The sequence below is a fragment of the Strongylocentrotus purpuratus genome, unplaced genomic scaffold (assembly GCF_000002235.5).
Source record: "Strongylocentrotus purpuratus isolate Spur 01 unplaced genomic scaffold, Spur_5.0 spur5_scaffold_15, whole genome shotgun sequence".
Lineage (NCBI taxonomy): Eukaryota > Metazoa > Echinodermata > Echinoidea > Camarodonta > Strongylocentrotidae > Strongylocentrotus > Strongylocentrotus purpuratus.
The window spans coordinates 17659931-17685321 of NW_022145600.1; the positions used below are offsets into that span (position 1 = coordinate 17659931).

General features: G+C 38.1%; 1 protein-coding gene across 2 annotated transcripts; it reads left to right on the forward strand.

Moving 5' to 3' along the window:
* The first annotated feature begins 4957 nt into the window (after positions 1 to 4957).
* On the forward strand, positions 4958 to 9098 carry LOC105439925 (otolith matrix protein OMM-64-like). 2 transcript variants are annotated; one of them, XM_030985725.1, is made up of 8 exons: positions 4958 to 5677; positions 6011 to 6168; positions 6616 to 6687; positions 6981 to 7100; positions 7384 to 7503; positions 7803 to 7922; positions 8224 to 8343; positions 8624 to 9098. In XM_030985725.1, the coding sequence occupies exons 1-8, from the start codon at positions 5419 to 5421 to the stop codon at positions 8867 to 8869; spliced, it is 1215 nt and encodes a 404-aa protein (XP_030841585.1). In that variant the 5' UTR covers positions 4958 to 5418; the 3' UTR covers positions 8870 to 9098. The 2 variants fall into 2 exon arrangements, with proteins under 2 accessions (XP_030841585.1, XP_030841586.1); XM_030985726.1 differs by lacking the exon at positions 6981 to 7100.
* The last annotated feature ends 16293 nt before the right edge of the window (positions 9099 to 25391 follow it).

Here is a 25391-nt window from a genome sequence, read left to right on the forward strand (position 1 = left end):
AATACATTTTCTTATGTCACAATTTTCAACACATATTCTTAAATGCTTTACAGACACCAAATCATTTTTTTCTTCTTCAAGAGAACAGGAAATCTAATGTGACAATTATAGAAGCATTCATTACATGTAGGTCTCGGGGTCAACATCAAACCAGAGATATTGGAAACTTCGTGTAGAAACTAAGAGTGGTTTCCTTGCATCAGTGACGCGAATGCGTTAAATTTTCCCTAACTTTAATTTTCTACTTAGCATGAATTTTTTTTATTGCGCTCCATAGAAATGCTGAGCTCGTATGTGAAAGAACATAATACTATTTGTCCGGAGGCCATTCCACTTTTTTTCAGCAGCTGCTATATACTTCAGACGTTGTAGGATTGGTGTTCCTTTCTCCCAAAATTAAATACTGCATTGAGAATATCCCAAAATAGTCTGCTTTTCAATAAATGTGAGGCATCATGTTATACTCTCAAGGAGAATGGAGTGAAATGGGATGGGAAAGAGAAAGGGAGAGAAGGGAGTGAGGGTGAGTAAGAGAGAGACAGAGAGAGAGAGAGAGAGAGAAAGAGTGAAAAAAGAGAAGAGACAGAAAGAGAGAGATATAGGAAAGACATAAGAGAGAGGGCGAGGGGGTAGTATACTATGTATTATGAAGAAACTGGTCGAAGCAAAAAAGTGATTGACACACACATTTCAATAGATAAAGATAATAAGAAATGAAAGGACAAAAACAGACAGAAGGAAAAGGAGGAAAAGAAGAAAGAATAGGAAAGATGGAGAGAGATGGAGAGAGAGAGAGAGAGAGAGACATAAAGAATGAAACACACATACACACCCACACACACACGCACACACACAGAAGAAACATTTTTTTTTTTAATGGAAAGAAAAAGATAAAAGAAAGAGAGAATGTGTGTGTGTGTTTTGTATGAGAGAGAGTGTGAGACAGAGACAGAGACAGGGAGACAGGCAGAAAAACAGAGAGAGGGTGAAAGAGAGAAAGGAAACAGATATTGGGAATGCTCTTTTCATATCCATCTCCTCCCAACTCTCAAGAGAATTGGATCATCAGCTGTATATTTTTCAGTTATCTGAAGCAGAGAGCCTGTAGGCTAAGTGATATTCATAGCTCTCACTCCCACAGGAATCACTATACATGGAGCTAGAGGTAAAATGAGAGCATCAAGGTTTTTTTTGTCATCTAATGCAAGGAACATCAGAATGAGGAATCTCTCAGATGCACTATTAGCTCATTTTTACCCTCTCCACCATCATACAATCTTTAACTATTGTTCACCACGATTCACTAAAAATAAGATTTGAAACAAAATCAATCAAAACATTTTTTTGTAAACTAGAATAGTTCCCTGGTATTTTGAGCACAAGCATTTACACCGCGGAAAACCAGTGGAATTTTGGCCTGCATTAAAAAAAAAAAACACTACAGAGGTGGCTTTTTTCAATTTGTTTTTGTTGTTTTGTTTGGTTTTAGGTGTAGTTGCCTGGCGACAAAAACAAAATCTATCCAATTTCATTTATTTAAACCAGAATAGTTCCCTGGTATTTTGAGCACTAAGCATTTACTCTGCGAAAAACTGGTGGAGTTTTGGCCTGCATTTTAAAAAAAACCACACTACAGAGGTGGCTTTTTTCAATTTGTTTTTGTTGTTTTGTTTGTTTTTAGGTGTAGTTGCCTAGCAACTTCTGACAAAACTGAGAAAAATTGAACTGATTTTGCTTCCAGTGTAAAAGCATATATACATGTAAGTTAATGCCCTTCTGGCTCTCAGCGGACGTATTGCTTGATTGTACCGTCTAAACGATGGGTTGTGCACATGTTCCGTTCACTAGGTTAGTTCTTAATAAGTGGTGATCCATCAAGTCTGAATGATTAGCCTTTGGTAATTCATGATTCTCTTCACTCGGTAAAGTGATAATCAGTCATTGTTCAACGTAGCAGAGAATGTTTGCTTGGATAATGAAATCTAAATGCCATACGAGCCATTTTGCCGGTAACCAAATGACGCCTGCACTTATGGGATTTTCCTCCCACAAATCTTTATATAGGTGGCATTTATGACATGTATCCCTATATCATTATTATATCAGCTTTGTAGTAAACTAGTTAGAATTAAGTAACACTGTCCTGTCTTAGCACAATACTCAAAATATAGGGTGTCCCTGAAAAAAAAGGAAAAAGAAGTTAACATGTAATCAACCTCAATAATTTCAAACTATTTCTTGGTTAATGAAATATGATTGTAAAGATTATTTAACTTCTTTCATATGATACTAAAATCACAATCAAGAAGTCATGCATGACTGCTTTCAGACAGCCCCTAAATAGCAGTGTCAGAAACCAAATTGGGCAAAACAAGTGGCTGGATGATACGTTTGGGTAATTATGGGTTTGAAATGATAGTAAATGTCTGATGTTGAATTAATAATTGTTTAAACATACACATGATAGTAATAAAGATGAACTTCAGAACCGGTCTTATCTTACCATGACCCAATAGAATCAGGGTCTCGCTTCAGGTTGAAGTTCCTTCACAAAACAATCAAAACTTGCATCAAAATCACCTTCACCAGCACATTGCAAATCCATTAAATCTGAACACAACTTTGAACTTTGTTTATATTCTGATAGACTGTCTCTATTTACAAGCAAAACAAAAGAAACTTCCATATGATCATATCATCATGCACAGATAAACTGAGAGTTGCGTTTTAGGTGGAAATGATTAGGATTTTGTGACCTTCTGAAGGGCAACTCAAGCCCCCAAATAACTTACTTTCAATCAATTATTTTAAAAAAAGCTTCAACAAAAAACAGAAATAAGAGATTTTAGAGGGAGAACAATTGTGAGGAAAATCCTTTTATTTGGAAATGTATGTCTTCTTTCAGTGACATGAAGACAAATCCTAAGTCCCAAAGTTTCTCATGCTATTGGGTATGTTTTATTGTTTGTAATATTTTGTTACATTTGTGCATCTTTATGGTATTTTCTTTCCCCCAAAATGGAGATTGTATATTTTTAAAAATTGTACATTAATATGTGCTGATTTCCTATATTAAAAACAACCCTTTTCTTGTCATTTATTGTTGTTAACGAAAGAAAATATTTCAGTTTTGTTCAATGCTGTCTGTTTGCGACATGTGACCCATCATTATCTCACCCCACCCCTACGTAACCCTAAAATTCTCCTGCCCTACATCAGTGTCGATGTTAAAACCATGCTCAGACTATCGGGAGATTGTGCAATAGCTGTATGATAAACAGGCTCCACTTCATCATCATAAGCTTTGTTTACAAACACACAAAGTACACACACAATAAACTGCTTAAAACAAAACAATAAAAAAACAAACAGATGTAGTCAATGGAAAATCAGGTTTTTAAAAAGCTGCACACATCAAAGGACTGGACAGATTTGTAATGTTCACTACGCTATTTACTTTGTCGAAGTAGTTTCCTTTCGAGTCGTTTCAGCATGGCGTGCCTGAACGATGTTTTAGTGGTTATAAACTTAGAATGATGTTGTGACATCATTATTGGATCAACATCCAACTTTCCTACAAAGTCCATAGCTATAACAGGTGTGACCTTTCCCCGCTGATTGCATTCATTTGCCAATTTGAGGATCACTGAATATGCTCCGCAGTAATGACACTATCAGAAAATATACAAGATATCGTCGCTTGCCCGCACAAAGGCCGCTATCGGCAAATTTGGTCAAATTTTTTGAAAATTATTTTTTGTTTGCATCATGTAGAGAATTAAAAATGCTACAATTTGATATGTCGCTTGTTTCCAGATTCGTCTTTGTTATCAAGATATTCTTCAAAAACAAAGGCCGCTATCTCCGTAATGCACAAAATTTCCCTGCACATTGGCCGCTATTCGCGCTACGGCTTTTGTGCAGTGACAAAGTTCGCGCGTTGAATGCACAAAAGCCGCAATTGTAATATTTTGTCGTCTGCAAGGAAATCCGGGAGCTCACGGAGCTAAATTTTCGTCCGCTAGATGTGTCATTCAAAGTAAGTTATTTTTCTAAATTCCGTATTTAAATCATTAACATAATTGAACAATGACTTAGTTTGAATTGAAATGCACAACAAGAAACATGAAAACGTTATTTTAGGCGCTCCCATCGCTGTTTTCAATCAGTCTACGTGGGTATTCCTTTTGTTTATATCTAATCTGGGCAGCCCCACAGGTTGACTTTACTGTCGTGTTATAGACTCTAGTTGGGTTTCGATTACATAATGGCCTATTGACTGTGTATCAGATGAAGCCAAGTTTGTAAAAAAAAATATATAATATAATACCCTTCACGTTTCGTTAATTTCGAACGGCATCTGTGCCCTGGTTTAGGCACTATGACTATAGATCTAGGCCTAGTAGTAGTAGATCTAGATCTAGTATTAGTACAGTAAATCTAGTACGAGTAGTCTACGACGGCTTCGCTAGGCTTAGGTTGGGCTGAGTGACTTGGGCCAGGGTATTCTTTGTTTTTGAGCTTCTATAAGCCTCTCAGTTTCTTGGCAAAAGGTCTTGATCTAGTATAGTAGACTGTATTACTAGCTTGAAACTATGAACTGTACTGTACATAGTCTGTAGAATTATGACCCCATCTCACTGGTCGTAATATATTCCATTATGGCTATGCTACCTACCCGAACCGTTATGAAGATTTGTCCAGCCTCTGTACTGTTACTTTTTAATTGACTAAGAGACTGAAATAAACCTACTTGTACTTGTCAATTAGTGATAAAAACATTATGCCTGATATTTGGCCAAGCCTAACATGATGTAATTTTAGATTGCTGTGTCCCTGTAAATTAACACAATAGCCATATTTGCACTGCTATAGATCTAGATCTAACTCGAGCAAAGGTAGTGTTACTAAAACTAGCCTAAAACTTTAAAAAAGCCTAGCCTATAGTGTTGAATAATCTCTGCTCATTATTTGAGGATTTTGGTTTCTTGTATTTGGTGTTTGGATTTATTGAAATGCGCATGCCAATGATCTTTATCAGCAAGGCATACATTTTGTTTGATATATTCACTAATGAATGGGCCTAGATGTAGATCAACACAATTCAATCACATTGAAGATATGCTCTAGATAAGTCTAGACATTGTGATATTGATACAAAGTCTAAAAGCTGTAGTCTAGGTGCAGACAAGCTGATATTCAAACTTTTAATTCATAAGTATATCAACTCACAGTATGAAACTCAGGCCCTGTTGAATTTCATGAGTAAACCAACAAGATTAATTTACCATATTTGATTTGAGATTTGAGAAAATAATTGTTGGTTTATTCATTGCGCACGTAAGAAAATATAGCAAAGAAAAAACAATTATAAATAGTGTTAATTATTTTCCATTTCTACATGTATGTTCTATAGATATGCTGAATGATACAGAAGACCTGGTTTTGGTCCGTTGGACGAAAACCGGAAAAAAGAATGTGGTGGCTGTTCAGGATTTAGAGGAGATAGATGGAGTGTGGGTTGGGTCAAGATGTACAATGAAGTGGAGACGGCAAAGCTGGAAGGGTACCATTCTGGCTGTTGAAGACCGGAGAGAGGCTGAGCCAGAGAAAGAGAATGACTACAGCGACAGCAGCGACAGTGATGATGACAATATGCCTTTAGCTGTCCTTGCTAGTAAGTTACCCATATTTAAATACTGTTCCAACGATTCATTCTTTGTAGGATATTGTAACAACACTTCCTCAATCTGTTTTAATGTAATCTTCTTTGCATTGAAGTGGTTCATGTAATTATAGAATACAATTATCATTTATCTCAAATGTTAGCATGAAAATCATCAACAATGAAATAGAAGACTTTTTTTTGAGGTACACAGTTCTATTTTAATCCCCATTATAGTTACTTATGAGATCATGATACAAGTGCCTGTCAGTGTGCGCATTGAGAGGAAAGTTTAAAATCTTGTTGAAAACTACTTTAAACTTTTTCTTTTGTTTTCATTTGCAGAAAGATCTGTGAACCAATGTTCTACTAAATATGTCGCGCAGCATTGTGGGCATCCATCGTGTTTTGTTGAAGTATGGGCTGCATGTGTCCGTTGCCATACACTTTTGTGTCATGGGCATTGGATGGGGGATGACCCATGTGGCTCACATTCATACTTTGTAAGTATTATTTGATTATATTTCAAGTCACTGAACTAATAAGAAGATATCATATGAATACCGGTAGCATTTACTTTTCTAAAAATAGTGTGATATCTGTCATTACAATGTCCTTAGAGTACCAATATCTCACGTCTTTTTAATACAATAAGTTCTTTTGTACTTCAATGTCATTGATAATTGATTTCCTATTTGTGAATGCATGTGCTGCCCAAGAAGAATTGGAGGTTATCACCATGATTTAGTTCTTGACTGGATTTGCATGAGATGTTTGTATCTGAGGCTTAGAAGATTGCTACAAACTCATTTGATTTTCCTTAGTTAACTCGTCACCAACAATGATTCTTTCAGAGTGTTTACGTATGAACTATTGTATAACTAATATAATGTCAATGCTTTCTAGTAACCATTTCTCTTCTGCATCTTGTATTACTCTTTCATAAACAGAATGAAACGGTACCTATCCCAGAGCAACACAATGACGAGAAGATCATCTATCATTGTATGCAGACCATCAAGGTATATGTCAGCTCTAAGACATGTATGAATTTATTTTTTGGTATACATAAAAAGAGGATAGAGGGAAACACTGGTGGTGAAACTTAATAATATTTTACTCAAAAGAAGAATTGTTATAATAATGGTCATATGATAATCATTTAAGATAGTTCTATTAGGTAATAACTTGTTCTTTTCTATGTAAAAACTGCTGTAAAAAAAAAAAAAACCCTAGTAAAGGTACAAAATATGATGGGTTAGCAAATTGGATGAAACCATATTCCTGCAACACATTTTCTCTAATACACTAACAGGACTGGGACTGTGCAGGTACTTCAACTCAGCCATACAACGAAGACATGGAGGAAAGAAGGCAGGACACTGACGATGAATGTGCTGACAGTGCAGCGCAGTCAAAAACCCACACAAACCAGGTAACTTATATATGAATGAAGGCAACCATCTTTGATGATCCAGTACAACCGTAAGCTTGTATAAGGCCAATAACCTTATAAAGTTGTCCCTAACTTTATTTAGTTGAACTTGAATACTTTTGAAATCATTTAAGATAGTTCTATTAGGTAATAACTTGTTCTTTTCTATGTAAAAACTGCTGTAAAAAAAAAAAAAACCCTAGTAAAGGTACAAAAATATGATGGGTTAGCAAATTGGATGAAACCATATTCCTGCAACACATTTTCTCTAATACACTAACAGGACTGGGACTGTGCAGGCACTTCACCTCAGCCATACAACGAAGACATGGAGGAAAGAAGGCAGGACACTGACGATGAATGTGCTGACAGTGCAGCGCAGTCAAAAACCCACACAAACCAGGTAAGTCAGTTTAAGGCCTCTAACTTATATATGAATGAAGGCAACCATCTTTGATGATCCAGTACAACCGTAAGCTTGTATAAAGCCAATAACCTTATAAAGTTGTCCCTAACTTTATTTAGTTGAACTTGAATACTTTTGAAATCATTTAAGATAGTTCTATTAGGTAATAACTTGTTCTTTTCTATGTAAAAACTGCTGTAAAAAAAACAAACCCTAGTAAAGGTACAAAATATGATGGGTTAGCAAATTGGATGAAACCATATTCCTGCAACACGTTTTCTCTAATACACTAACAGGACTGGGACTGTGCAGGTACTTCAACTCAGCCATACAACGAAGACATGGAGGAAAGAAGGCAGGACACTGACGATGAATGTGCTGACAGTGCAGCGCAGTCAAAAACCCACACAAACCAGGTAAGTCAGTTTAAGGCCTCTAACTTATATATGAATGAAGGCAACCATCTTTGATGATCCAGTACAACCGTAAGCTTGTATAAGGCCAATAACCTTATAAAGTTGTCCCTAACTTTATTTAGTTGAACTTGAATAATTTTGAAATCATTTAAGATAGTTCTATTAGGTAATAACTTGTTCTTTTCTATGTAAAAACTGCTGTAAAAAAAAAAAAACCCTAGTAAAGGTACAAAAATATGATGGGTTAGCAAATTGGATGAAACCATATTCCTGCAACACATTTTCTCTAATACACTAACAGGACTGGGACTGTGCAGGCACTTCACCTCAGCCATACAACGAAGACATGGAGGAAAGAAGGCAGGACACTGACGATGAATGTGCTGACAGTGCAGCGCAGTCAAAAACCCACACAAACCAGGTAACTTATATATGAATGAAGGCAACCATCTTTGATGATCCAGTACAACCGTAAGCTTGTATAAGGCCAATAACCTTATAAAGTTGTCCCTAACTTTATTTAGTTGAACTTGAATACTTTTGAAATCATTTAAGATAGTTCTATTAGGTAATAACTTGTTCTTTTCTATGTAAAAACTGCTGTAAAAAAAACAAACCCTAGTAAAGGTACAAAATATGATGGGTTAGCAAATTGGATGAAACCATATTCCTGCAACACATTTTCTCTAATACACTAACAGGACTGGGACTGTGCAGGTACTTCACCTCAGCCAGACAACGAAGACATGGAGGAAAGAAGGCAGGACACTGACGATGAATGTGCAGACAGTGCAGCGGAGATATCCAACGACGACACCAATGAAAACACACAGGCCATTGACGACGACTGTGCAGTTAGTGCAGCGCAGTCGAACACCCACACAAACCAGGTAAGTCAGTTTAAGGCCTCTAACTTTTTAAGTTCCCAGAACTTACATGATAAATGAATAAAGACCAACATCCTAAACCACCCAGAAGCTTCCAAGACAAACCAGGTAAGTCAGTTTAAGGCCAACATCCTTTAGGTTCCCTGACCTTACTGTACATGAAACATGAAGATAAACATCCACAAACCAATAGTAATTAGCTTCCAAGATGACCCAGGTAAGTCAATTAAAGCAAATAACCTTAAAGTTCCCAGACATTACATGATTATATGAATGAAGGCAACCATCTTTGATGATCCAGTACAACCTTAAGCTTCCAAGACAAACCAGGTAAGTCAGTTTAAGGCCAACATCCTTTAGGTTCCCTGACCTTACTGTACATGAAACATGAAGATAAACATCCACAAACCAATAGTAACTTAGCTTCCAAGACAAACCAGGTAAGTCAGTATAAGGCCAATAACCAAATCCGTTTCCAAGTCACCCAAGCCCTATCCACAGCTAAGCCACCACAACCCAACATTAGCAAACCAGAACTTGCCGCTATCAAAGATCTACGCAGCAACCCGTCAATTCACATTCTACATGCAGACAAGGGCAATGCTTCAGTAGTTCTGAACAAAGTGGACTACAACTCCGACTTACAAACAACTAAAGAAAGATCCCACACTAGCAAAGGAAAGGAAACTCAACCAGCGACTCCTCTCTCTTCACAGGACAGAAGTCATATCCAAGCCACTCTACTTCAAACTTTGCTCATCTTCAGCTACCTGCCCCATCCTGTTTGGCCAGACGAAGATACACAAACCTACCATTCCACTTCGTCCCATCATTTCAACCCAAGGATCGCCTTGCTATGACACAGCCAAACACCTGACCTCGATTCTCCAACCCCTCGTAGGACAATCGCAGCACCACATCAATAACTCCAAGCATTTCGTCGACATCCTCTCCAAGACCACCATACACGATACAGACATCATGGTCAGTTTCGATGTTGAATCTCTCTTCACCAATGTTCCTGTCACCAAATCCTGCCGAATCATCAAAGAACGCCTCGAAGCTGACGACACCCTCCCCGACAGAACTCCCCTGACAACGGATAAAATACATGACCTCATGTACTTCTGCCTCAATTCAACTTCCTTCAAATGGCGAGACAATTACTACCAGCAACTTCAAGGCGCAGCCATGGTATTGCCTCTTTCACCGGTTATAGCCAAAATCTTCATGGAGCACTTCGAAACTACGGCACTCCAGACTCTCTCACAATGCCCTTCTCTCTGGCTCCGATATATGTCGACGACACATTGGTCATCTGGCCACATAGCAGACGTTACTTAGACCACTTCCTCGTCCACATCAACCAGCATCACCCGAGCATCAAATTCACCATGGAGACTGAGCAAAACAACAGCATCCCCTTCCTAGACGTCCTCATAACCAAATCGCCATCCGGCAAGCCCGCTCACCAAGTCTACAGGAAACCCACACACAGCGATAGATATCTTCACTACAGATCCTTCCACCATCCATCCGTACAACAATCAGTCCCCAACGCCCTCATCCGCCGAGCCCATCAACTCAGCGATGCCGACCATCTAGACCAGGAAATCCAGCATGTCACCACAGCCCTAACTACTATCGACAAATACCCAAGACATAAGATCAAATCCAAGACTCCCGCCAGCAAGCCCGCAGCCATCACCATCCCCGAAGAGAACCAACCCGCAGCTACACCACCGAAACAAACTGTTGTTCTTCCCTATATCGGTCAAGCCTCTCACAAGATTCAGTGTATCCTTCAAACAGCAGACATCCAAGTTCGACACAGTTACTCCCACAAAGACAAGCATCCAAACCACAAGAAAGCTGGAGTCCACAAAACACCATGCGAATGTGGAAAAGTCTACATTGGTGAAACGGGGAGAAATCTGGAAACAAGACTCAAGGAGCACAGAACCAGCTTCAGACTCAGCGATTGGGATAAGTCCGCCATCGTCAAACACGCCCAGCAGCACGAACACACCATCGAATGGGATAACAGTCATTTCATCTCCATAATGAAGCACTGGCATACACGCCGAATCCGAGAAGCCATTGAAATTCACTGCCACAACACCGTGCCCCAAGACTCAGGATTAAATCAACGACATCTAGAAACCCCTTATCAACAAGTACCCGGTCACTCCTCCTCCACAACCACCTCCACCACTGCCTTCACCACCCCCACAGACACCCGTACATCAACCACCGCCACCCGCCACCCGCCGAACCATCAAAGCAGCCTCCAGCCTCATGCACAGCTACAATGCACAGCAGACGACAGCAGACTACAATGCCGCCAACGTCGGGGACACACACAGCGTTTCGCCAACAGCATGCACACCCCACTCATGGATTCGAAACTCCCCCATGTCCGCAACCCAGAGACTCCAGCTCATACGGACGAGCAGACCATCCATGTCTACTCCCCGATGACTCAAGCCCACACGGTATGTATTTTTCCCCGACGTCCGCAACCCGGTGACTTAAGCTTACGCACGCCAGCTATTCTCCACTCCTGACGACGGATTGTCAACCTGTTCGAAACGTCGAGCCACTCCCGCCACTCATCCTCTCCAAGCGCTATAGTTCTCATTAGAACTATAACCTAAGAAAGATAACCAACAGTCTTTTTCAAGACTATACCAACAGTCCTTTTCAGGAGTCCTCAAACCTCCCTCTGTCTCACATGGTGCACCCCCAAGCCTAATGTATTGAATACTTTTGTAAGGCAGTACATTTGGAAACTATTTGTTTGCATTTGTAGTCACTGAAACTACTTATAGGTTGGAAGCTCTACTTAAGGAAATCGTGGATGTGCTGACAAAGTTGATTAAAATGGACTATATCTATTAAAGCATTAAAAGTCCTTAGCATTTACACTTTATGCCATTTTATACAGGGTTTAAGAGCTACACCTCGTGTGAGAAATGAGGAGGGATGGCAGAGAAATGTTCGGAAGGATATGAGAGACAAAGGACTAGACTACACCTCTAGGGCTGGCAAGCAGGTCCCAAGGAGAAAGATTGGACCCCCTTGTTCAGAACACTGTCATCTTAAATGTAGAGAAAAGTTCAATGAAGCTCAGAGAAATGATGTTTTTCATGCTTATTGGGGTACAGCCAATTTCTACAGGCAACGTGATTTCATTGTCAATCACATAAAACTTCAGAACAAAAACAAGAAAAATCAAGAAGAAGCTCAAACCACACGTGTCTCTAGAAAGTACTTCTTACCAAATGATGATGACAAATTACAGGTGTGCTACAAGTTCTTCTGTAACACACTAGATGTAAATGAGAAATTGATAAGATACACGATCAAAAAAACCAACTGTGGTAGTTTCAGAAAGACAAACACAAAGAAAAGTGTGCCACATAACAAAACTAGTCAGTTAAAGCTGAATGAAGTCAGGGACCACATCAACATGTTCCCAAGGGTAGAAAGCCATTATTGTCGAAGTTCGACTACACGCCAATATTTGACCACTGACCTCAATGTTTCGAAAATGTATGATTTGTACATGGAAAAGACTATAAGTCCAGTCTCCATGAAAGTGTACCGAGATGTCTTCCTAAAAGAGTTTAATCTTGGCTTTCATCAGCCAAAGAAAGACCTTTGCAAGGATTGTGTCGCATTCGATGGTTTAAGCGCAGTTGAAAAGGCCCTTGTACAGCAAGAGCATGATCATCATGTTTCTCTAAAAGAAAGCTGCCGAAAAGAAAAAGCACTCGACAAAATCAGAGCGGCTGAGAGTGACACTTTTCATAGTGTGACTTTTGATTTGCAGCAAGTACTGAACACTCCAACCGGGAATGCTTCCTCCCTCTACTACAAGCGGAAGCTGGCCACATATAACTTGACCTTTTTCGATCAGGTTTCTCATGATGGTACATGTTATGTGTGGCATGAGTTTGAGGCAAGACGTGGCTCCTGCGAGATAGGAACCTGCATCATGAGATACCTTCAGGGTCTGCCAGAAGAAATTGAAGAAGTATCATTATTTTCAGACTCATGCATTGGCCAGAATCGAAACAAAAATGTGGCTGCAGGCTTGTTTCATGTGGTGCAGACTAGTGCATCTTTGCATACCATCGACCACAAATTCCTCCTGAGTGGTCACACAGAGATGGAGGTTGATAGTATGCATAGCTGCATTGAGAGGGCCAAGAAGGGTCGTATCATCCACCATCCGGATCAATGGCAAGGGGTGATGCAGATGGCCAGGAGGAAGAAGCCATATGTCATAAATAGTGTCCCTGGCATTGAATTTCTCGACCTTAAAGACCTTTCTCAGCGTCTGTTTCCTTCCGGGGCAAATCGAGACACGACCGGCAAAACAGTCAGTTGGCTGTCAGTCCGCCAAATTAGGGTGCAGAAGAGCGACCCAGGGTCTGTGAAGGTTCGGTCGAACTTCCAAGAGGATTTCCAGGACATTCGTGTTCATGGAAATAGGAGAAGACAGAGGGAAGATCTGAAGACCCTCTATGAGCACCCCACTGGGATTGCTCCTGCCAAGAAAAGGGATCTTCTTGAGCTGTGCAAAACGGGCATTATCCCAAGCCAATACAAGGGATTCTACCAAAGCCTCACACTTGAAAAGTGTAGAGATCAATTGGGGAATGAAGTAGAGGCTCACACCCTTGAGGAATAAAGCTTAAAATGTGTGTTTCCCAATATAATGCAAGTGTTTTTCAATTGTTTCCATAGAAGCTTCATTCTTGAGAAGAACACTGCATGTGTTCACCCATTATCAGATTGATATCTTGAGCCTGCTCAATAAGATTTGTTAACAATACATTTCTTTCACATAAATTCTTGAATCGTTGTGATAGTTTGATACTTATTTACATATTAATAAGACGTACCACTTATAAAGCTCATTTTCCATCGCCTGTTTAAAAGCTGGTAATACTCAGAGGTTGCTGTGAGCATTTCCTTCCTGTGATTAGCATCTCCAGACTTTCTCCATTTTCTTTTTTTTAAGCGAACACCTATCTTGTTGTTCTTCAGAGCCTTATCATATCATGGAGAATGAGGATGCAGTGATATCACTTTCTGTATTACTGGAGCATGCTGATCAAGTGCAGTGGCAAGGGTATATACGGTTGTAGATATCAACCTTTTCATCAACACTGATGTCATCCAGATGTGTAATGCCTGCGAAGCTATCTCTAATGTCACTCTGGAACTTATCATAGCTAATGTCTCTAATCTTGCGGACAATGCATAGTCCACCCTTGTCATCCTTTTCCGAGGTAACTTCACAAACTGCAATCAACAGCTATTGTGTCTCTGATATCCACCGATTGCCTTCGGTTCCACATAGCAGCTGTTTTTGGCACTCTAATTGGTCGCCATATTTCTGTGATATGGATAGGCGGGGATCTAAACCTACCAGGAATCAACTGGGATACGCTAACATCAGATAGCCAGCGGACCCCTGCTCAGCTAAGTGGGCGCTTCTTTTATATGCTCCAAAGCTGCAACCTCCAACAAATGGTGGATTTCACAACAAGGAAGGACAACATCTTAGATCTCTTCATGAGTAATCGGCCATCCTTACTATCTAAATGCAAACCACTTCCTGGACTAGGGGACCATGACATCGTAATGGTCAACTCACGTATCACTCCCCAACGGGCTAAACCAGTGAAGCGCAAGATATATCTGTGGAAGTGAGCAGAAGTTCAACACATGAAAGATCAGTGTGTATTGTTCAGCAAGTTCTTTGCTTCTAGATTTAGCATGGAAAACTCTGTCTCTGAAATGTGGATGTCCTTCAAATCCTGGAACAGCATGTGCCCTCAAAAATGTCATCCATACACTACAACCAACCTTGGAAAAACACCAAAGTGAAGCGTCTATCAAGAAGAAAGAAGTGTCAATATGTGAAAGCAAGGAGCTTATAGCTGGCACCCAAGAAGACTTTGAGAAGTACCGAGCTCTGAAGAAAGAGTCAAGATCTGCATGCAAACAAGCATGCGACGACCACATCAGGAACATCATTTCATTTGAGTCCAAATGCAACCCGAAACGGTTCTGGTCATTCATTGGTGTTGCTCCTCTTAAGTCACCAGGAGGAATCATCCAATCTGACTGCACTTCCAAGGCAGATACCCTCAATAAACAATTTGCATCAGTATTTACCAAAGATGAATGCCCAACTAATATTCCAGACAAAGGTGACAGTCCTTATCCCTCCAAGGAGGACATTGACATCTCTCCAGCTGGTGTCAACAAGCTATTATCTGGACTTGATCCCTACAAAGCGACAGGCCGGGACGGAATTTCGGCTAGGTTACTCAAGGTACTTGCTGATGAAGTCACCCTAGTACTTACAACATTATTCAAAACATCTATTCCATGCAAGATCTAAGAGCATATCATCTGCAGCTGCACCATGAGTCACCTTGATGAAAATAACATCCTCTCAGATGCCCAGCATGGATTTCGCAAACGTCGTTCATGTATCACCCAACTCATCCTTACCTGTGACGACCTTGCCATGGGTCTAGACCGAGGCAAACAGCACGACATGACTTCGTTTGAGTTCTCAAAGGCCTTCGACAAAGTCCCTCACCATCAACTTCTATACAAACTGAAATTCTATGGCATCCATCAGTCTACACTGAGCTGGATACAAGACTTCCTCCACAACAGCTAGAACACAGAAGGTAGTTCTCAATGGATGTTTTATCGCCCGTACCTCAGTAACCAGCTTCACGACTGAGGTGCAGTAAAAACAGTTGCGCTATAGGATTGCGTCTGTTCTTTTTAATCGCACATAGATTAGATCTTCTACATCACTGTACATATATCTGCACGACCGGTGGCTTGTACTTCAATAGAAGAAAAAGAAGAAGAAGAATATTATGGTTAATTTGAGTTTATGTTTCATTGGCTTCTAATGAGAAGGGTTCTGGGAGTCTCCTAATCCCACCCCTTTTGCCTCTGTGACTGACTGGCTTGGAGTGTATTCGAATTAGGCTGGTGATTGTTCTCCATGTCTGGGAGGAGATTTTTCCCTTACTACAGTTTTCCCTCAAATTATGCAGATATTCACTTGAGTACCGATGATAAGGATGGTCATTTAATGGACCAGGGTTGAGGTCTATGTCACCACATTTCAGGGGTGCATGGTGATCTAAATGTTGCTGTAGAATTTACATAGCATGATATTCTGCTTCCAATACATCTCTCAAAAAGTAGTTTGCCGCTAAGCAGGCTTGTGTTGTATACTTCTTGTACATGATGTACTTGTTTTTACACATGAGTCCTTATATTTAAAAATTTGTGAGGCAGCAAGAATCAGGAACAATAACAGCACTTTCATTGTCTGTTTGTGGGACTAATCTGTTCTGTTTGGGTTGACAATTAATGAAGACTTTGCCGGCTCAGCAAACTTGGTTGTTGCAGTCCTTTATTATCTTGCCAGTAGCTGAGCAGGCCAGAATGGCGATCTCTCTGTAATATTTTCACTGCGTTCAGGTGATACAGAAATGTAAAAATTGTACATTTCTCTGAGCAATGGGTATGCTAGTTCATGCATGCGTGTATGGAATTTACATTGCAGTATATTTTGTCTACTCGATTCAGAATGGACGAGGCAGAAATGCTATGTTATAAGTAAAAAAAACAAATATACAATTCTGCCAGTGCCATACCAATTAAAGCACCTAAAAATGTCAAAGCAAAATTACGATTTTTGTTTTTGCAATTGTGAACTCATGACAGGTTAGAAAAGATATCTTGTTCACATTCTTTAATGTATTGTCAACAGATTAACAATAAATTAAATCAAACTCGTTAAGTGGAATAATATATAAGAATGATATGCTGTTACTTGCCCGAAATAGAAACTTGTGTAAGAAAATGTGAGATAATCATGTTTCATGTAGTATAGAAATGAATGCTGACAATTTAAAATGATCAATAACATACAAACCTGACAAAGAGAGGAGATAAACAAACTGTATTATCAAATAACTGAAGTTTAATGTATTTTGTTTGTAATATCTCTATGGATTTAATTTTTGGGAGACTGGCAGGATTATGGACATTGCTTGTATTTTGTATGTACACAAGATATCAATTATCTTGTCAAATGTTTATGGATTCATATGGTGTTCATGTAGTGAATGTGTATTCTCATGAATATACTTTTGCAAGTTTGAACTATGATAATCCTTCGTAGTACAACTCATGTGTATCAAAGATAGTAGTAAAATCAAAGCACATAGAAAAGGCCATCATAATGTGAAATGTATGTGATCTTTCTTTTGAAAATGTTCTACGGCTGCAAAAATATAGCACATGGGGTACATAATTATCATAATTTTAAGATTTTGAGTCATGTTATACTTACTTTTTGAATTTGAATTACAACAAAACAACAACATAACACAATGTTACAAATGTATTCAAGTGGGTAACAAAATAACAAAAATATCCATGTACATGAGTTACAAAGAAAATAACAAAAATATCCATGTACATGAGTTACAAAGAAACTCATGTGTATCAAAGATGGTAGTAAAATCAAAGCACATAGAAAAGGCCATCATAATGTGAAATGTATGTGATCTTTCTTTTGAAAATGTTCTACGGCTGCAAAAATATAGCACATGGTGTACACAATTATCATAATTTTCAGATTTTGAGTCATGTTATACTTACTTTTTGAATTTGAATTACAACAACATAACACAATGTTACAAATGCATTCAAGTGGGTAACAAAATAACAAAAATATCCATGTAGATGAGTTACAAAGAAAAAGAAAATATCCATAGTTGAGCTATGTGTACAAATTAAATTAATCATATACCATGTCATATCAAAACCTGTGAATTAGCTATAACTTAATAATACATCGAGATTTGTGGCTGGAATTGAAATTCACAGAGTTCCAATAGCATATAAGTGATTCAAATAAAGGATATTTTAAAACTTAAAAACTTAAAATGTTGTTAAAGGGAGATCCAAAAGTTAGCTCGAGTGCTAGTCGGGATTGGTTCTCCAAGTTTTTAAAACTATGCAAATTCATATTGATATTTATTTTGACTTAATATATTATTTGATCCTCATGATTCATCTCTGCTTAGGAGTTTAATTCTGAGATTTTGACGAAATGATGATCTTGTTTTTCTTCTCTTATATTATATATATATATGAAGTTTATACAGGATGTATTTTACATGGACATTTTAGTTGAAATTTATTTAGATCAGTGTGAAAACAGTGTGTGTATATATGCACAAATTAAATTAATTTGCTCTGACTAATGTCGTATGAAAGACATGATTTACTATTTTTATGAATTATTTAGTCAGTTGTTTTTATCGACTCAGATTCCATTGTTACTCTCTTTGTGAAGAATACTACAAACTTAATATAAAATATAAGTTTTGTGTTATGCGACATAGTGTGATATTAGATATATATTCACTATTTGAGAGTTACAGATGGTCTTTCACGCATGCATAGGATCTGATACCAGAGTAAAAGACTTTAATCTAATTTTACGTGAATGAATTGAAAACAAATTATGTTCAATTGTTGCAGTTCTATATGCAATGTGATGTAAAATATTGATTTAAATTTGATATTGCTGAATATTTTTATATTTGTCTTTTTGTTCATCAAGATGTACTCTTTGAAATTGTATAATTGGGATAATGAAATACAATGCAGCACATGTAAATATGTTAAAAAGCGTAATGAATTTCCCAGCCTCAAAAGTGGACATAATATAACATTATTATAATTGTTACTACAATCGTGTGACACCACAATATTGATACTCATTTGATTTTAGAAAATAGAAGCACAAGTTCTTTGTGGTTTTGCTATAGTAATGTAAATATCTTTAAAAACATTTTAATTCAGATTTTAGTAATGCATTGTGACATGAATTAGATAGTTTGTACTTACATTGTATACTGTATATAAACAGAGAGAGAAAATGATTATAATATAACTTATTTTAATTTATGACTGAATTAATTTATCAGTGGAATTTGATATTTATTAATTATAAACAAGATATAATAACTTATTGAACAGGATATAATAAATTGACATTTCTAATTTGTTCCTTAAAAATGATAGCCTTTGTGTCATTATTCCTGGACCGACAATGAAAATGATTGATTCTTACTGTCTGAACGTACAGTGTTTGATGAATAATTGGAATAAAGCATGCATGAAAGTGGTGGACTGTATAATTAGTGAACGAGAGAGACATCTACGGTTTTATTAAGAAATTTGTTGAACTCTAAACTTATCAGATAGTGCATATTAATATAATTTGGCTGAATCCGTACAAATTGATAAAATAATAAGTCTAGTTTCACAATGGGCAAACAATAGAGCCCAAATATCGCTTTCCTCCCCTTTGTATCGCTATAGCTATAGGCTGCACATAGCACATGACCAAAATAAAATGACAAGATAATGTTACAGAGTGTGAGACCGCCCCCGCCCAACTTCAATTTGTTTGGCTAAATCAACACTGACACATCTCAGTGGTATATCTTTATGTTGAGTTACCTCTCCCCCCCCCCCCAAAAAAAAAAGGTAGAGTACGGCCTTTGTGCAAACAAAAAACAAACAGTAAGTAACTGCCACTGCTTATCATCCATTTAACTAGCCCATTTCATTTTTTTAATGAATCTAATGTACAAGATGAAGAAGGAAAAATATTGGCGAAATAAAACAAAACAAATATATTATAAGTGTATCAGCAATAAACTAAATAAAGAAATGAAGCCCTTTTTTTTTTTTTTTTTTGCTCAACGGGGAGGGGGGGGGGGGGGGGAGGGGTTATGAGCACTATCTTTTTTTACTCAACATTCCCCCCCCCCCCCCCCCCCCCCCCCCCCCCCCCCCCCCCCCCCCGCGCCAAGGATCCGCCACTGGATGTGTAAACAGTAACGTCTTTGGGGAAACTAACTGCACAAAAGCTACAGCGAATACGTACAACTCGTAGAGTTACGGCCTTTGTGCATAGAACGCGCATTTTTAGTGCCCGCACAAAAGCCGTTACGCGCATAGCGGCCTTTGTGCAGGAAACGCCCAGCGCGTTCAACTCACTGCACAAAGGGCACTAACACTAAATCGACGATAACTAACAAAATAGTGCTTGCTTTGCAAAAATAAATTGCCAGTCTAATAGAGAATGCCACAATCCACGTATTCATGTATGATTTTTATCTGTTAAAGAAGACTTGTGAGTTTAAACCTTTTAAAACGCGATATCTCGGAACTAACTTTTTACCCGCGTTGCGCGTTAGCGGCCTTTGTGCGGGCAAGCGACGATATGTAAACCTGAAGGATGAAAGCAGGTTAGGGACTCCTTATGCAGACTCTAACATTAAAGCTTATCTGCCATAGTTTACAGGAGGGATTAGACTGCCCTGCAAGGTCACAGGACAGGTGGTTATCTCATCAACTCAGCTCTCAGTTAACATAAGAAAAAGAGGATCATGGGGGACCAATGGTCACCAATTAGGCATTGTTTGTTATATAGAGGGCGCAAGTAGCTACAAGTAGTGCAGTGTGCCTTTAAGATAAGCAGAGTTATGAATGAATATTTGAAGATTATCACAATGACGTCAGGATGACTGTGCTTTATTTCTGGTCAAACTAAGAAATAAATTATGAAAGAATCTTCAATCGACTGTAAGCGAAAAATATGAATTTTAAAAGTCAAGCCTTGACAAACTCTGAATGGATTCAAACTTTTGTCCTGTACCTCTTTTCCTCATTGTCTTTTAAAAAGATCTCTGTCTGTCTGTCCCCCTTTACCATCCTTTTTTCTCTCCTTTTCTGTCTTACTCCACTCCTTCTCTTTCACTCTCCTTTGTCATAACATCATCTCCCTCCCCTCCCTCTCTACTTTCCTTCATTACTCTCCTTCTCTTCAACTTTCCTCTTTCATACCCTCCCTCCATCCCTCCTGGTAATAAATTGTAAAAACTTAATTGATGCAGTACAGTTTAATGCGAGGAAAATACACTAAAAGAAATGAACAACAAATTACTAAGTATTATCATTCACGAGACACATGTCATGCAAACAAATGCAAATTATATCAAAATGAGAATACATGAAAACCAATCCCTAAAAATGAAAATAGAGCAACTTTCACTTCTCTTACGTCCACAGATTAAGGAAGATATTTTGTATGCCTTACCCGACTCAAACCTAATGGCGATTTAATTTGATTTATGATATGTTGAGACGGAGGCTAATAACAATGCCATTAGCTGTCATAACGGCTTGTAGTGTTATCCTATCACGCTCTGCAGCGAGATAAACATCTTTCATTCTCCTCGCTAATAAAAGGCGATAGGTGGCAAGTATCAAGAAATAGAAATTCTGACACATGTAGGAGAGACTCAGACATGTATTTCTGTGGAATGGAATTTGTGAAATAGAGGTGATGAGTTAAGCAATGAGTGCTTGTGCATTTCTGAAAAAGCAGGTACAACTAAGGTCATCTGTAGGGCACCACAGACCACCATTCAATTGCAAAATACTGGTAGTTTTGAAGCGTTTCCTACTATGACTCCAGGCATCGATAATTGTGTCGGTCAGTCTTTCCAATTGTTCCTAAGACAGAGATCATTCAATGTCCAAGATTGTTTGAAATTTTGCCAGCACTTAGTATCTTCTGGAATGATCATAGTTGAATGTTCTTGTCTTGGACAAGTATGGGGAAAGTAGAATGCTATATTGGGTTCATCCTTGTTGCTTTATTGTATATCTCTATTCTCTAAAATAAGGCATTTCATTCATTTGGTATCAGACGTATAAATGGCCCATTACAAATTACACGTAGTATACATTAACAACATCTAAATACAAATTTCTTGAAGGCTGAAAAATTCACAACAGTCTCAATGCCTCCCTTTTATCAATTTACAGAAGACTTACAGAAGACTTACAGAAGACGGTAGGAAGACGGTAAGAATGCATTGTTCGATTCCATTAGAAATGAAAGAGAAATAGCTAATTGAATTCCCTCCACTGCAAATTCAGCCCTCGCTATGCAACCCAATCCCTGAATAACAGATCCAGTTGCGTCTGACGTCTGTACAAGCTGTCATATTCATACCATCCATGTTTTCCTTTGGGTAAAGCTGTTTCTCTGCAGGCTCTGGTGTGTTCTATTGTGATTCTTATCAAATGTAGAATTAATCAAAATGCTCTTTGAAGCCTTTCTTCCGTTACGCATCATTCCTGTGTCATGCTCACATTATTCTCTTTGCTTGTCCTTGGTCTTATTTCTTTAAAAAACAAGTTCAAGTACAAGTGGATATTCCATTATTTTTCTGATTGAACCTTTGACATAAGACATACTTTCGATTCACATGAGATTCCTACATTTGATGTATTTTTAAACAGCTTACACCCTTTTTTTTGGGGGGGGGGGGGGGGGGGGGGGTGGTGGTGTCATACTTCTTGCAAAAATGATTTGTAAAAATTTCTCTACTATGAAAACAGAAAAAGATTTTTCATGTGTGAGCATGTTCTGAAGTGGACATTGTTTTTTAACTGCTGGTCATTTCAACAAATTGTACTTGTAACTGTATGCAAGACTTTACTATAGGCCTCCAAATTTCATACTTTCCCTCTAAATTGATTCAACTGTAAAGATGTCAACTGCGTTTCGATGTAGCTGCAGACACATAGAGAAAATGCTCTCTATGATGTTATTGCCTGCTATGAATGAAATGTATCACTATCACTCACATATAACCATCTTTCCCATTCAGATAAATCCTTTAAATCCCACATCGGGTGGATTTATCATAGCTCTAGAGATACAGAAGGGAATTCTGATGATAGCACTTGAGAATTAAACTAGCCTTCCCAATCTAGACTTTATATAGAGTACAGCCCCTGCAGGCAACCTGATCTTTTGCAAAATTCAATTTCATAACTGATAGTAGAATCCATATTGATTTCAGGCAATCCAAAAATGTAGAACAGCCCTTCATCTCCATACATAACGACCCCTATCATTCTCCAACTGATGAAATTCGGACCATCCACCCAAAATAGATCTACATTTCAGTAGAATATTAAAGTGTACGCTTGTGGGTTTCAAGTCAAATGCCATTTTCATGTTTTTATGGATACAAGTCTGTACTGCCTACAAAAGACTGCAGACTGCATTAAGTGAACCTGCACTTATAATTAAACTATTTGTTATTCAGGGAACCTGCAACTGAGGCAAAAAAAAACTAATTCAATTTGTTTTGTATGCATAGGAGGTAAAAGGAAAATGCTCGTGGATAAATGTCTGTATATCTTTCTCCCTGTGCAATAGCTTGCATTATGCATGGCATGTAATGTGATCTATTCAGCCTGTTGCTTGTGGGTTTAGCGGGGTCGCCACTAGATGCGCGGCGGTGGCGCTAAAGGGTGACGTACCACTTGCTATGTATAGACGGTCATATGTGAACAGATGTTTTGCACTTTTTGACCTTTCAGTGTGCTAACATGTATTAAGTATTCAGATGGGAGAGAAAAACAATATAAGAAAACCTGTTCTTAATAGATCATGAACGACAGGTTAAAGCTCAATGGGGTTTCCCAAACCCAGCATATGTTCATAAAAAAAATCTTGTTGTTAATGCAAAATACAGTGAAACCTGCTTTAGCGACCACCTGTACATAGAGACCACATTTTTTGTTTGCCTTGTTTCTTCTCTCTCTCCTGGAAGAGTGTTTCGCATTGAGGAACCTGTACCTAAAGACCACCTGTCTCTGGCTTTCCTTTGTTTTCTCTGAGCAGTCTCAATATACAGGTGGTGGTTATTTTTTAAATATTTTTTAACCTGACTGCTAAGAAAGCAGTCAGGTAAAAAATATACAGGTTTCACCATACATGTGTCTGTACTCAAAATTTTGTAATGTAACAGTGAAACTTCCTGCTTTAATGTTACAATACTGGAACTTTTATTATTCTTTTATTTACAGTTGTATTTAACTCCTTTTTTTATAGCTTTTTAGAAATAATTTCTCTTTTCTAACATGTACTGTATCTTCTCACTGTATATTTTGATTATCTGTTTGGAGCCAGAAGGGCATCAACTCATTTACTTTAACATAGAGTTAACACCCTTCTGGCTCTGAACAGAAAATATTTACATGTATTTATGTGTTTGCTACAATAACTTACAATATACTGCCCCCCTCCCCCACTCAGAATTAAAAACATAATTCAGTTAATTCTATACTCCTTGTTATACAGTGAAAACTGTCTACAAAGACCACCCAATGTGAAAACTGTCTATAAAGACCACCCAATGTGAAAACTGTCTATAAAGACCACCCAAGGGAGACAAGAAAAGTTATCTTTATAGGCAGGTACCCTTGAGGTACAGGTTCCTTTAGTACATGTTTCAATGAGAAACTATTTTCAAGGGAAACCAAAAAATTGGTCTTTGTAGACAGGTGGTCTTCTATGCAGGTGGTCGTTAAGCAGGTTTGACTGTATCTGCAAAACTAATCTACAACCTCTATAAGAAGGATGGTACCTCTGAATAAACAGTCTAAAACTATAGACGGCAGACTATAAAAAACTCAATAGGTTCATATCTCATGAAGATGATGTAGTAGAGCAGTGGAACATACATACAGGGACCTGTTTCACAAAGCCTTTCTTCAATGACAAATCTGCTGATAACCAATCAGAAGCAAGGATTTCACTAGCTTATTACAAAAACTGTCATTTGTCACTGATGACAAGTTTTTGTGAAATGGGTCCCAGGAGTACATTCATGAAACTGCAAAGCTGTAGCATAAACTGGTGAATCAATTCAGGCAAATTGACACTCACTCTCCAATCTAAAGAAAAGGACATGACAAGTCTATATGTCGCTCCTATATCATCTTATCTCGATATACATGTCCCTTATTTCCATATTACAATTGTCAACCACTATCAATCTTTAATTTATCTGTGTTGTATAATATATTTAGATTTTAAGATCTTTTTGATGGTTTTAATATTGTGAGAAGATAATGGGAATATTCAGTATCTATAACCACCCATTCTGTGTTTTGTATTTATTTATTTCTTTGTGGTTCGCATGCCTGATTTGTGGAATAAATAAATTTGAACCACACCTACCAGTAATTGTAAAGGGATGCTTTTAAACATCACAATGGGAAATGAATTATTCTTGCAAAACTTGAAGGGGCTGTTGGCTGTGGTGGATTATCTCTACATAGAGATGATGGGATGATTCATAATCATACATGTATGAGATGAGCAAGATGAAGAGCAAGACATATAAAAGGGAGGTTAAAGAAAAGAATGCTCCCCAGGGAGTGGAAAATGTGCATACATTGTGTGCAGTTAAGCCTGAATCCGATGACCAGGTTAATAATATATACTGCGCCAAGAAAAAAAGTATTAGGCGCATTATAAATGTTATCTATTACTTTTATTAAGGTAACCAGAAGACTTGAAGATATAGAAATCCAACATCATTCAAGATAATTATTCATGAAGAGA